Raw genomic sequence first — 14,733 nt, 5'->3', positions numbered from 1 at the left:
GCTGAATAGAGAACTCTGATACTTTTTAGGCAGAAATCGAATTGTTAAGTGCTTACAGAGTACATAACTTGTTAGGTTACTAAATTTCAGGGCCTAAGTAAATCTGCTTGTTCCAAAATGCAACACTAATGGCATCATACACTGCATCCTACCAGTTTCAGGATGGCCTGAAAGTATTTTTACGCTTACACTATGCATAATAACGTAAAATATCTCAATATTGTGTTTTGTTGTGTTCGTTGGTAAATCATCTGTGTAATCTTTGGTATGTCATGCAAGCTTAATCATTGTACTGAGACAATCTGAACTCATTTAATGTCTTAACTTAATTGACCCTGTATCTTCAGTGGCCCCACATCATGCCATACAAACTTCTGTTGGTTCAAGTGGAGTAACTTAACACTTTGACACTATTAATGGACTAAAATACAGTCTCTAGCCATGCACATCAGAGTTGTAAACTACTACCATTTTTCAGTGCTGATTGTAAAGTCTGTATGCTCTGGCCCATTTATAAAGACTATTGGTAAAGTGGGAAATTTAAGACAGCATTTATATTCACAATTTGAAGTCATGGAGCTGTTTAGATTATCCAGCCAATGTGTGCCCACACACATAGCTTTTGTAAATGTTATGTTACTAGATAACTTCAGTTGTGGTAAACAGTTAGTAGTAAAGTTGAATGTGAAAGTGCTGAGTGGAAAAATGCCAGCGTAGTTAAATATAAAACTACGGAGTGGAAACAAACAATGTGAATTAAACCATATTGTGTAAATAACGTGTATTTCCAAACTCCACTGAACTGAAAAATAATTCAAAAATATTTTTACTACACTGAAATGCAATTGCGTTTTTGTCAAAATACATAATTTGAAATTAGTTTTGGGCAAAGTATTGTTAGCTATAAAAAGTAAAATTCAGTAATCCTTTCCTCTGTAAAAGTTGGTGCAAATCTGACCTGATGAAAGGAATGCATGTGCTTTATCAGAATGCCATAAAACAAAACGTTCAATGAGAATTCCCAATTTTTGTTCCCTGGGCATGCTGGAGCAGAGTTGGTGAATTTGCCCATGTCTCTTTCGAGTGTAGGTCTACAGCAGCCAGTCCTACTGCCGAGACCACGATGGGGCAAGGAAGGGACAGCAGCCAGCTGACAACAACAGATCAAAAAAGCAGAGGAGAGGAGGAGGGGAAGGACGAGAGAGGCGGAGGAGGGAGTGGGTGGAAGTGCGCCCATGTTTTAGAGGAAAACAACCTCTTGAGATTTGGATGTCTGAGCAGGGGTGAGTACGACCTAATGAAAGCTGAACATTTTGAAATAAGAAACTCACTAATGTGTTTTCAGTGACCTATTTTCTGTATGTACAGCTTTGAATAAGCGTAACAGGCTCGAATCACATGCTGTGGTATGTTGTGGACACTGCTGTCTGTCCACCGTGTTGGAGAGGCCAAGGGTTGGCTGTCTGCACCAACAGAAACCGTCTGTTGAGGGGCCTTCAGCCAGGAAACTACCTTGCTTCCTCTGCTCCTGCAGAGTTTCATTTACACACAACCATCACAGCCATTCACATGTAGCGGCAGCATGTTTCTTTCTCCTGCAATGACACTGCTAATGAGCTAAAGAAAGTCCATGATTTATAATGTGGGCCATCAAGCATTTGCATGAAAAACTGGTACAGAGCAAAAAACAGACAGCGTAACAGGAGATTTCAGACAAAGATCCAACCGCAATGCATGGGGTATTTTAGACCACAGGTAACCATAGCAACATTAATTCTGCTGGATGCTGTGGTACCAGATAACTCAAACTGAAATTGATTTACTATTGTAATTAGTAATATTCTAAACAGTGTATGGTGTGATTAGTGTTTTACACCCACCCCTCTTGGACCTTAACCCTAAGCAAAAGTTGTATGAATGATTATGTTAGGGTTATATAACAAAACACCTGTCAGACCAAAGACAACATTTCAGAGGACACATTTTCTACTTCCTTTGGTTAGCATGTGGCCAAAACACAAATTTTAATACATCAATTCAAACAAATGTATCCCGAACCCACACAACCCTGGTGCTAATTCTGAGCTAGTGTTGAATCTGAGGTCAGTCAAGAATGAACACACTTTATAACTGGCTCTGAAGTTTTTTAGAAATGTGTAGGTCTACTCCCATGGTTGCCCCTGATAGAAACTAGCTAGCAGCTAGCACAACAGCCAGCATGCATACTATGAAGATGACCAGGTGATCAGCCCTCACAGTGCTTCAACAAGAACAGCCTTATCTCTGCTCGGATCTTTATGTGACCTTATTGTATCATAGAAGCAAGTGTTATCTCCTTTCATGTCCATACTGAAGCCCTGGATTTGTCCATCTTTGGGATTATATGCAACATTAGCTCTTTTTCCAGTTTATTTGGTCTCACCTGTCCTCATAATTATGTCACCAACCCCTGATGTAAGTGGTGCTTGGTTAGAGACCATTAAAATACCCCTTTGGAACCACTTTCGTTGGCCAAGAGTTGACATTTTTGGCTGTTGAAACACAAAGATGTGGTGTGAGATTAGGCATCAGCTCCGGCCCTGAAACTGCCACAATGGAAAAGGGGCAACAGTGATTACAGTCCTGTAATTTTTGTTCCTTATTGAAGAAACTGGGTCCCTGAGATTAATTTGCAGCAAGGTTAGAGCAGATCTGCTCAGCACTTTTGACACCCCTCAGAAATAAACACGATGTAGAGGAGTGCAGAGAGGTGCCATCTGTGTGTCTCTTTTTGGTTTGGGAGTGTGTCTGTGAACAAATCCCTGTTGACTCATTTTGACACTTATCACAGCCTTCCTAAAGCAGTGAGTCATCCCAACGCCTGCTTACTTTCTCCTTCTCCGTCTGTTCAGTCTGTCTGAGACCACAAAAGACAGACAGAGTAGTAAGGTAGTCGAACATGGCTGTTGTGTTTGGATTGGCATACAGGGAAGGGAAGGGCACTTGAAATCAAATCGTAGGTGTAATTGGTCTTACATGAAAAGCACATGAATATAGGTGCTTTATGGTATAGGTGTATGTTTCTCTTTCATTAACTTGAAAGTTTCCCAAGACTGTAAAAGCCACCATTTATGATACTTGCTGAGTTTATCCAGCCGTGAAGCCTGTAATGAAAATAGAAGAAAAACAGCAGATTATAATCAGAACGATTGTTTGTCATAGGAATGTGTTTTCATTTTCTGTGTTTTTTCATGCTTATTTGGAGCAGCAGCTGGTCTGGGCCAGGGTTTCCCTCCCTCTCTGCACTGTTTTTATTGGCCGGCCACAGCAAACCCCGGACCTTGGGCCACATCGTAGGCTCCCCCTTGTTTGGACTCAGCGGTGGTGTGAGCTGTGATGGGGTTATGAGGCAGTGGGGGTGGGGGTCTGGTTTTGGCTTATGAAAGCTGCTCTGTTGAAGATGAAGTGGGTGCCTCGCTGAGGGACCCTTCAGTATAAATGGAGGGGTGGGGACCCCAGGTCCAGCTGCTACAGTGTGAGCTCACTGTGTAGTAAATGCAAAACAGAAAGGGTACTAACAGTGGATAATAAAAGCAGTAAAAAGCTGCTTACAGGTGCTGAAGGGCCCACGGCCTGTCTGTCAGCTCCAGTTACACTCATTGATTGCAACAATCATCCTGAGAGGCAGCCTCAACAGACAAGTCAGAGGATGAAAATGAAACTTCCTGCTCTCTTCACACTTCCAGATCAAATGAGAAGTATGGCGTGGTGCACAGTGGACGAGGAGGGAAGTGCCAGTGTGAGGATAAGAATACCAGCATGCTGCAAAAAGACACCCACTACTCCGCAGAACCTCCTCCATATAAATGCAGACACTGTAACATTGCTTTCAAAGCCAATGGTAAGGACAGACAATGAAAACTATTTTTAAGAGACTGTTGTTTAACCAATTAATGTTAATCCACAGTGAATCATCTTGTGTTGTCCTTTGTTTTTCCAGAAAGCACCACTGAACACATGACATCTAAGACAGTTATAGAAAAGACCTGCTGTTACCCAGATGACATGCATAAAGGTACCATGTGGTTTATTTTCATGTTATTTAAATCATTTTAATGGGAAGTCCATTGAGTAGCTTTTCAAGAGGTTTAAGCCCAGTGCAGGCCACAGTAAAGACTATTTGCAGGTTTACACCAATACAGTTAGACAAGGAGTTTCATTTCCAAAGCAACAACTACATTTATTCATCTTGTTTTGGCTTTTTTAAGGAGTTTTGTAGCTGGATGAGAGAAGTTTTGTTGTATTGTTTAATATGAGTCAAGACTGTAGTAGCAAGTTACATGGTGGAGCTGTTTTTGAGTATTGATGAAATGGACAAAATTTGGCAAAATAAATAAAATGTGGGATACTTATCCTGCATGGACTGAGAGTTGTTTAGTTATAGTTGAACTGACATCACCCTTAATATGCAAAGAAAACACTATCACCAAGATTTCTACACCAGTAGCTACCTCGCTTTTCCTCTTCAGCTGACTCGGTGTCAAAGAACCAGTGTCAGTTTAATGCTATTTGGTGTAATATTCTTCATGCAATGGATTTCATAAAGGCTAAAAGTGACTGGTGTGGAGTGACCCACTTCTTTAACTCTTGCTCCAAGCGTCTGAAGTGTTAATAGACTTAAATAAAACACTGATTATCTCAGTGTATATACTTTGTGCTTTTGTCTGAGGCTTCAGGGTTTCGCATTTGTTTGAGAAGGAATGTAAATATTGATTAGAAGCATATCAAAGTCCTGGGCGTAAAAGATGTATGAGATGTAGAGATTTGACATGGACAGCATGGGTTAGGCTTGGTTACATCACACCCTGGAGAATAATTATCATGGTAAACTCTTTTAATAATTCATTACACAGTGTAATTTTATTGCCTGGATAGTAGCACGCATTGAATCCAAAAATACGATGAAAAATACCCACTGTTGCTTAATGTTTTGAGCAAAATTACTGTATATTTAGGGGCTGAAATTTACCTTGGTAGTATTTTTTGTCGTAATTGGTGAAAACTAAAGAAAAAAGCCAACCAAGTCAGGAAGGGATCTTTGTTTTATGAATAGTGGGTGAATATCTGAAGTATCTAAACTAGACACAGAAACTACAAGGCCCAGAAACTAAAATGCTCCTCTAGGCTGTTTGTTGTCTATTTTTCCACTGTGATCTAAAGGCTCACCAAGATAAGGCACATTCATTTGCCAATGTGTAAAAAAGCAATAACCATTTTTACATCTCATTTTTTATGTGTGATTTGCATACAACAAATGTTCAGGCCTGGACTTCAAACTCAGTCCATCTGACACATTTTGTTCTGTAACTTCACGGTAATGTGTCAAAGCATGATGAGAAGCAGCTACAGCTTTTTTAAAAAATGGCAGCTGAAATAAAATGCTGCAAGCAGTGACCAAGAGGAGATGTTCTACACTGTGAGCCCCACCCCCAAAGATCATGAACAACTGAAGGCGTGTTTCCAGCACATGAACTTTCCCCAAGGACTACAAACACTGAAGGGGTTGATATCTAAGTTTAGTACCCAGGACTTTGATATAAACCCAAAATTGTCCCTCATCAGATGTTTAGGAATCTTGGTAGAGGAGGCTGATAGTGTTGAGCTATAAATTTTAGTCACAAAGGAGTCTATTTAGCAGTTGCGCACAAAAATAACTATTATTAAAAACTAATATCCGCAGGTCACTAGACCACAGTGGAAATTTAGTGGTCTAAGGGGGCATTTAAGTTCCTGACACTAGAATTCTGGTACAGAAAGTTGAGGAAGTACTACCCCAGGGGCCTTTTGGCAATCCCATGAACCTATTATAGGCCCTGGTTCTGTGATGGGAATGTGGCTTTAGACCACAGGTGTCAAACATGCAGCCCAGGGGCCAAATCCGGCCCTCCAAAGGGTCCAGTCTGGCCCTTGGGATGAATTTGTGAAATGCAAAATTACACTGGAGATATTAATGATCCTTTTAGTTCAGGTTCCACATTCCAACCAATACAATCTCAAGTGGGCAGGATTCAGTAAATACTATCATAAGAACATAGAAATAATGACAACTCCAAATTTTTCTCTTTGTAAATGTAAATATTTTCATGTATTTACACTAAAACAAAGATTAATTTCACAAAAAATGTGAATAACCTGAAAAAATATTAACAACCTGAAATGTCTTAAGAGAAGTAAGTACAATTTTAACAATATTCTGCCTGTTATTAAATGTTCTATGTATTTGTAGACTCACTGTGATCTGTAAATTATAATGTACTTGTGTAAATGATAAACTGAGGCAGAATATTGTTAAAATTACACTTATTTTTTTCAGTTTGTTCATGTTATTCACATCTTTTGAGAGGATAGTTTGTAGATGTAAACCTTTTCGGAATGTAAATTTACTTTTTTCACTCTAAAACAGAGAAAAGTTTGGAGTTGACATTATTTATAGATTATCACACAGGTGTCAAACATGTGGCCTGGGGGCCAAATCTGGCCCGCCAAAGGATCCAATCCGGCCCGCAGGATGAAATTGTGAAATGCAAAATTACACTGAAGATATTAACAATCAATGGTGTCAAAATCATTTTAATTCAGGTTCCTCATGCAGACAAATACAGTCCAATTAGATTTCAAGTGGGTCAGACCAGTAAAATATTATCATTGTAACCTATAAATAATGACAACCCTAAATGTTCTCTTTGTTTTTTTGGTGTAAAAAGTAAAATTACATGAAAATGTGTAAATTACCAAACTATACTTTTACAAAAATTGTGAATAACCTGAACAAATATGAACAAACGGAAATGTCTTAAGAAAAGCAGATGCAATTTTACCAATATTCTGCCTGTTACTAAATTTTTCGTGCGATCGTAATGCACATGTGTAAATGATAAACTGATAAACCGAGGCAGAATATTGTTAAAACTGCACTTGTTTTTCTTTAGACAATTCAAATTCTTCGTGTTATTCAGATTTTTAAGGTAACTTTATCGATGTAAACCTGATCATAATAGAATTTTCCTTTTTTCACTGTTATTATTTTACAGGTCCGGTCCACTTGAGATCAAATTGGGCCGAATGTGGCCCCTGAACTAAAAATGAGTTTGACACCCCTGGATTATTATGTTATTATTTTACTGGTCCGGCCCATTTCAGATCAAATTTAGCTGAATGTGGCCCCTGAACTAAAATGAATTTGACACCCCCTGCTTTAGACATTAATCTTTAAAAATGTTGTAGCGCAAGAAAAATGTCTAATGTACAAAATGTTTGTGTCCTAGGAGTGAGTGAAAACTGTTCTGGCCCGGATAGACTAAAAGATTGTCAATACGGTCATCTGGGGAAAAGTGGGCATGATGAGGGTGATGACAGAAAGCATGGAGTCGTCAGATCTGATGAAGAAAAGGGACCGACGGCGGCCCAAAGCTCTCAGGTCTCCTCTTCTGACAGTGAACTTTGTGGTCCAGGAGGCCCGCTCGTGGAGCCGGAACGTAGTCTACCCACGGCCCTTCCCTCCAAGGATACCATCCAGAAGAGCTCGGCCAGCGCCAGGAGGGCCCTGTTTGCCCGACGACGCCTCGAACTCTCGGTGTCGACACCCTCCGGGAACTCTCCCAACTCTCCAAGTGTTCCACAAAGGGAACCGTCTCCACCTCGTAGCCAGTCGCCCATGCTCGGCCAGTCTCCTGCTCCCCTCTCCTCCCTCTCCCCTTCCAGTTGTCATGTCTCCACCTCCCCAGTGAGACCAGTTTCTCCTGTAAGGTGCCTTTCTCCTATAATAGTACAGTCCCCTGGAGTGGGGTCCTGTGGGCCACCAGGCTCCCATGCAAACACTTCTGTTCAGTGTCAAGACTGTCCTCACCCAAAGGACCAACCTTCAACAGCAAGACTCGTAAGTAACCTCAGCTTTTACCTCAAAACACTGACAGAACACATGTATACGGCTCTTATTTTATTACATCTCTACCCAAATGCATCCCAGGTATTGTTATTTGCACGTATTTTTGTGAATCTGTGTTTTTGCAGTGTGTATAATTAACGGTGGTTAAACCGTGGCTTTTGTTCAAACCGCAGTCTTCACTCACCTGTGACTTGATCCATCTCTGTTAGCTTAGCCTACAGCTCTAAATAAATCAGCTTTTGGCTCACAAAGTTAATCTTGTGTGGTTCAGTTAAATCCCAGTAAGTCAACACCTAGAACAATATAGATAGGGTGGTACATATGAGGTTATTTTAAAGTCACACATTTATTGGAAAAGGAAGGAAAGGCAACTCTTCTTGTTTTATATCACTCAAACCAAGCGTGCTGCTCGAAGCCTTAAAATAATGTAGGAGAGCTCCCAAATAGACACAACATGTTTTCCCTGGGCAGCCACTGATAAAATGAGAACCAGGCAGATCGTTAAATACCAACGATTGGAACCACATGTCGACGACGAAAGCAATGTCGGTGAATATCTCAGTTCACCCTAATAAAATAAAAAAAAACATGTCTATTCCAAATGTGCGGTAATGTTATGGTGTAACCTCACCACTTCCTTCTCAGACTAATATAGGTCCCTGGGATCAGATACTAATTCACCTTCTCCACAGGGTTGTTTTTCACATCAGCACACATTGACAGTTCTGTTCGCATGTTCTCTGTCAACTGAGTGTATTTTGTGAGAAAAGACTTTTTATGTGCCTAAATATTTGTTAAAACCTTCTGTAGACCCGCTACTGGGACACGTGTTTCAACATTACTAGAGTTGTGAAGAAAGAGAAGGGCCTCACGTCGGACGGCTAGGTTAAAATAGTAAAACACACTGGGTTAAATGAAGTTAATTTAGTGGATATAAGTTGCAAAAATGGACCATTAGGTTAAGGCTTGTTTTGTTTAAACAGACTGTCTTGGTCTGGAGATGGACGTTAGACCAGACCAGATACATTAGATCAGGGATCTCAAACTCAGGGGTTCAGGTTCTACATTCACCCCAATTTAATCTCAAGTGGGTCAGACCAGTACAATTATAGAATAACAACCTATTAATAATGACAACTCCAAATTTGTTGTTTTTGTTTTAGTGCAAAAAAGTAAAGAACGCTATGAAATATTTTATATTTACAAACTATCCTTTCACAAAAAATGTCAATGACCTGAACAAATATGAACAACCTGAACTTTCTTAAGAAAAAATATGTGCAATTTTAACAATGTTATGTCTCAGTTTAACATTTACACATTTGCATTACAACTTACAGATCACAGTGGATCTAGAAAAGCACAAAATATTTAGTAAAAGGCATCTGGAACGGAAAATATAGCATTAAACTTCATGATCAAATTAGTTTGTCAAGACCCAGTGACACCCTTTATTGTTAATGTGTTCTGTGTAATTTTTGCACCTCGCAAATTCATCTCATGGGTCGGATTAGACCCTTTGGTGGAGCGAGTTTGGGATACAGAGGTCCCTCATTTATCGCGGGGGTTAAGTTGTAAAAATAACGTGCAATAGGCGAAATCCACGAAGTCATCAGCTTTATATTTTACAATTATTATATATGTTTTAAGGCTGTAAAACCCCTCACCACACACTTTATACACTTTTCTCAGACAGGCATTAACAGTTTCTCACATTTCTCTCTTGTTTAAACACTCTCAAAGTTCAAACCCTCGTAGATTTTAAAAAAAAGTAAAGTATTACAGAATGAAACCAAAGATTAAAACCTGTTTTCAGGCCCAAACATTTTTGAGAAATAAAATATAAATGTTTTCCTATAAATATGACAGCTTTTGACTTCTACCTTCCTTCAGCATGTCCAGAAGTCCAACTTTTTGTTCGATGGTTAGCATCTTCCTCTGCCTTTTGAGTGCGACCGCAGGTGCCTTTGTCGGTGCAGAATGTTTTGTCAACGTTGTGGGTTTTGTTGGGGAGAAAACTTGCAAACATACAGCTCTTCAGAGTCACACTGCTAGCAATTGAACATTTATGGCAAGAAGAACGCATTCTGTACTGTACAGGAGACACAGCACAGAGGAGATTGATTGACAATGGTCTACAATCCCTTAGCCAATCAGGACACAGAACACAATACACGTTCATATGCTGTAAAAAACAAAAAGCATGCAAAATTGCAAAAAAAAAAAAAAAAAAATCCGCGAAACAGTGAGGCTGCGAAAGGTGAACCACGTTATAGTGACGGACAACTGTACGGGCCGACACCCCCCACTTAGAGCATTATGGCCTACCTGTTTCATCCTTTATCCCATTTAAAAATGTTAATTGGACTTAGTCTTATTCTTCTTATTCTTAGTCTATACCGGAAAAGGGAGGTACCTGCCGTGATCAGGATCTGGTTGCTGATTGGACAGAAGCACTGTCCCTCTTCCTGTCAGAAAGACAATCCAATCTACATCCAGATCCTGGTCCCAGCAGGTACCTGCCTTTTCCAGTAGGACCTTTTTCTTGTGTGCGTGATTTTCTTTTTCTGTGTGATTTGTCATTGTTGTTTGCCCTTCAGGGTACCCCATAGATTGATGTCATCTATTATAATATTTTTAAATTAGAAGTGTTTTGTTTACAGTATTGTACAGGAAGTTTTTTCTAGAAAGTTTTTTAGATTATATACTAACCTTAATGTTAATCTGGTTACTAACCTGCCTGTTTTGTTCTGTCGGTGTTTTTGTCTTCTTGTGTTGTATGCAAAGCTGCTGAATAGTTGAATTTCCCCCTGGATTAATAAAGTATCTCTCTCTATCTCTCTATCTATCTATCTCTCTATCTATCTCTCTATCTCTCTATCTATCTATCTCTATCTATCTATCTATCTATCTATCTATCTATCTATCTATCTATCTATCTATCTATCTATCTATCTATCTATCTATCTATCTATCTATCTCTGTATTTTGCATGTTTTCAGTGAAAATCAGGTATTTTCCCAAACTGAGTTTACTGATCATAAAAAGCTCAGATTCAAGATCATGGTTATTATATCAGAAATGAAGAAAAAGTAATTCTTCTAGCAAAGATATTATTAACTGAACATAAACCCAGTGTCTCCATCCACTGTCACTGATCCAACTCCATGGGTTTTACTGGTGAATCAATGTTGTAGAAGATGACGATATTTCCACGTTCACTACGGTGCTTCTGAACGTCCAAATGGGTCATATCTGATGACCATGAAAAGATGAAAAACTGCATTTTACGCCAATTATTTACATGGATTGATAGGATTAGTGGATCAACAGGTATTAAACAATTCAGATCAGTAGATGGTTTTGGTCAACGGTGGATGTTTGAGTCTTTATGAGTTAAAACAAGATTATAATATGAACTGTTTCAGCACCAAGGCCAAGTAATAGTTGAGTCATCACTGTTTATCAGGAACGCCGACAGTTATGTTCAATGTAAACCAACAGCACTAACATCAGGTTTTCTGTCTTTGATGTTTTCTGTTATGACCTCATTTCCTTGTGAGAAATCATATACGCTTCCTTTCCTTTTGTTTTGTTTCAGTCCATACATGAGGTTGGTCTGACCCACACCGGCCCACATCCACGGCCTCGGGGGGCCCACAACCTTCTGAGTCATCTCCCTCTGCACTCGCAGCAGCCGAGCAGGTCTCCGAGCCTCCTAATCCCCATCGGGGGGATCCACATGATTCAGCCCAGGTCCCCCCTCCGGCTGTACGCCCCCACGGGGACCGGGACGCCATGGAGAGCAGAAGGAAGGATTTCTCCGCCGCAGCGACAAGACATTCATAAAACGAGTTCTGTGAGCATCTCAGCCAGCCCGCCGGACCCCGGTGACACCAGGAAGACGTCCGGGAGCAGCTGTTCGGTCGAGCTCCCGCACAGAAAGGGTCACAAACCCCCGAGCCCCCGACAGCCGCTGAGCGTTGGGACCGAGGTGAGGCCGTCACCTCCGAAGGTGAGCACAGATGTTCCACAGAGGTGTGTTTACCCAGAGAGCAGCCAAGGCCAAAAAAAGGCTCCCCCCTCGCAGACCCAGCTCTGATAGGAGGGAGAGTTTAAAGGGATTGTGCAAAAAGTCCAAAAACCGGAGGTATTCGTATGAAAATACTGCACTCTGGTTTAGAGACTGAGGACAAAAAGGCAAAGAGCACTTCTTCAGCACCGCTTCTGAATGACGCTATTATGTAATTATATGAATAATATAGACACTTTGTTAGATATGCAGTATGTTTTGTAAATCTTTTTTTACCCTCTTGTTTGATGTCATTGGTGTTAATTTATTTATGTGCTATTATGCAATTCTGTACTATATGCAAAAGCAGCTGGAATGAAAATAGACAAAAGTTTTAATCAGTTCATCTTTTTCCCTATTAACCCTTTGGACAGCTCTGATATACTATTGCTGTGTTAATGTACTGTATTACCAAAATGGATATAGAAAGGTACTACAAATATTTATTCACCTGACCAGTATTTGAAGTGCAATTTATGTCAAGATTGTGGTTTGAAATGTCATTCTTAAAGGCTGTGAGTTTTATTTTTTTTTCTCTGTCATATGTTTTTTTTTTCTTTCGTTGTTGTCGTTTGTTGTCGTCATTGTTTGTGTTTGCAGAAGCAGGGTTACGATCGCCTCCTTTTCTAACATTAGGAAAAGACGTTTCGGTGTGCACTGACAAATGCTTTGATATCCAGAGGAGTCCTGTTTCACGGTAGCTACGGTACTTTTTTCTGTTGTCGTTTTTTCATAAACAGATACATGTATTTTTGTGTTGTTGCTTTTATAAATGATACAATCACTCTGTCATTTTCATGTTTACCATTAAATTTCTCATTTTACAGATTTATATGAAAACTGTGCTCTGTGCGTGGTTTGTAAGACATCCTAAAAGGTCGTCCTTGACATTTGATTTTCAATAAAAGACTGAGTATTCGTGCACAGTGAAACACGAGGCTGTATTTTCAATCGGACGTCTGTCTGAAAGGTAAGAAAACACATCTGAAACGACCGAACCTTGTAGATTCATCAGGAATGTCGATTATTGGACTTGCTGTTAAAAGATTGTTTCACTAAATAACACAAAGCGTACATTCAGACTGCAGCCAGAGGTGGCCTGAATCAGATTTTGGCTCTTTTCAGACCTACTATTAAAATGTGGTTTCAGTAAGTGGATACATGCAAGTACATCTGCTCACATCTGGCTTTACAATACGTCACCTCATGTGTCTGGACTGCTGTTTTAAAACCATGAGCTTTTTGGAGCGGGAAGCATCCATATTTGGACAAAATGGTCGTAGGTCATGTGTGAGTTAATGGTAAACATTAGCCTACTGGCACATTAAAACAGTAAAGTAATCAAGCTTTTGTGTAACAAAGACACTTGGGGGGTCTTGTTAGAGTAACTTGTTAATCACAAAAAGCTGTTTGTCAGGGAAACAATACATCTTATTGAGTAAACAGAAACAGAACGACTGATTCACCATTAAGTCTTATTAATGAAGCAATAATTTAAAGATGGTCCAGCAGAGCACTTATCAGAGGGTCCAAGTGAAATGAACGAGACCAGAATGACCCCCAAAAGGGGAGGCAAGGGGCTGTTGTTTATGGTTCGGTTTGTTTGTTTCTTTGTTTGTTAATACTCTAGCACAGGGGTGTCAAACTCATTTCAGTTCAGGGGCCACATTCAGCTAACTTTGATCTGAAGTGGGCCGAGCCAGTAAAATAATAAATAATATATAAATACTGTCAACTCCAAACTTTTCTCTATGTCTTAGAGTGAAAAACTAAAATTACATTATGAAAATGTTTATATTGCAAACTATTCTTTCAAACATTGTGAATAACATGAACAAACTGAAAAATAAGTGTAATTTTAACATATTATGCTTCAGTTTATCATTTACACATGTACATTATATAACTTACAGATCCCAGTAGGTCTACAGATACACAAAACATTTATTAACAGGTGGAATATTGTTAAAATTGCACTTACTTCTCTTAAAACATTTCAGGTTGTTCATGTTTTTTGTGAAATTATATTTTGTTTTAGTGCAAATACAGGAAAATTTTACATTTACAAAGAGAAAAATATGGAGTTATGAGTATTTATAGGTTTTGGGTAGGATTTTACTGATCTGGCCCATTTCAGATTGAATTGGTCTGAATGTGGAACCTGAACTAAAAGGATTGTTAATATTTTAGTGGAATTTTAGCATTTCACAAATTCATCCCAAGGGCCGGACTGGACCCTTTGGCCCCTGGGTCGCATGTTTTACACCTGTGCTATAGCAGCAAAACTATTGATTGAATTCATACCAAATTTGGTTTACAGATTGCCACACACCCAGAACAGATGTCATTACATTTTGGGAGAGGTCGGTCAAAGTTCACATTTTTTTATGAATTTTTAAAAAAAATTTTTCCCCCATTTACTTATAATGAGTGAAATTTCAAATGTCTGTAGCAGCAAAATTGTTTGATGAATTCATACCAGATTGGGTTTATAGATTGCCAGTAACCCAAAACATATCTGATTACATTTTGGGAAAAGTAGGTCAAATTTAAATTTTTTTATGAATTTTTTAAATCTTTTTTTTTTCTCCCATTTACTTATAATGGCTGAAATTTCAAATGTCTATAAAAACATCAATTTTGTTTACATTTTTTGCGCTGTCTTTCCTAGAAAAGCACTCATAGAGCGCAGACCTCCGCCAAGGAAGATCAGTGGCCCCCCCCCCCCCCCCTACCC

At 39.4% G+C, this 14,733-nt stretch overlaps 1 protein-coding gene across 1 annotated transcript; it reads left to right on the top strand.

Annotated features, from left to right (window-relative positions):
- Window positions 1-1,220: 1,220 nt before the first annotated feature.
- Window positions 1,221-12,184, top strand: LOC115428228 (zinc finger protein 40-like). Its single transcript, XM_030147081.1, has 5 exons — window positions 1,221-1,283; window positions 3,726-3,880; window positions 3,980-4,054; window positions 7,305-7,915; window positions 11,526-12,184. The coding sequence occupies exons 1-5, from the start codon at window positions 1,270-1,272 to the stop codon at window positions 12,024-12,026; spliced, it is 1,356 nt and encodes a 451-aa protein (XP_030002941.1). The 5' UTR covers window positions 1,221-1,269; the 3' UTR covers window positions 12,027-12,184.
- The last annotated feature ends 2,549 nt before the right edge of the window (window positions 12,185-14,733 follow it).

This window comes from Sphaeramia orbicularis, chromosome 11 (genome assembly GCF_902148855.1).
Source record: "Sphaeramia orbicularis chromosome 11, fSphaOr1.1, whole genome shotgun sequence".
Classification (NCBI taxonomy): domain Eukaryota; kingdom Metazoa; phylum Chordata; class Actinopteri; order Kurtiformes; family Apogonidae; genus Sphaeramia; species Sphaeramia orbicularis.
This window is presented reverse-complemented; position numbering and strand designations above follow the sequence as displayed.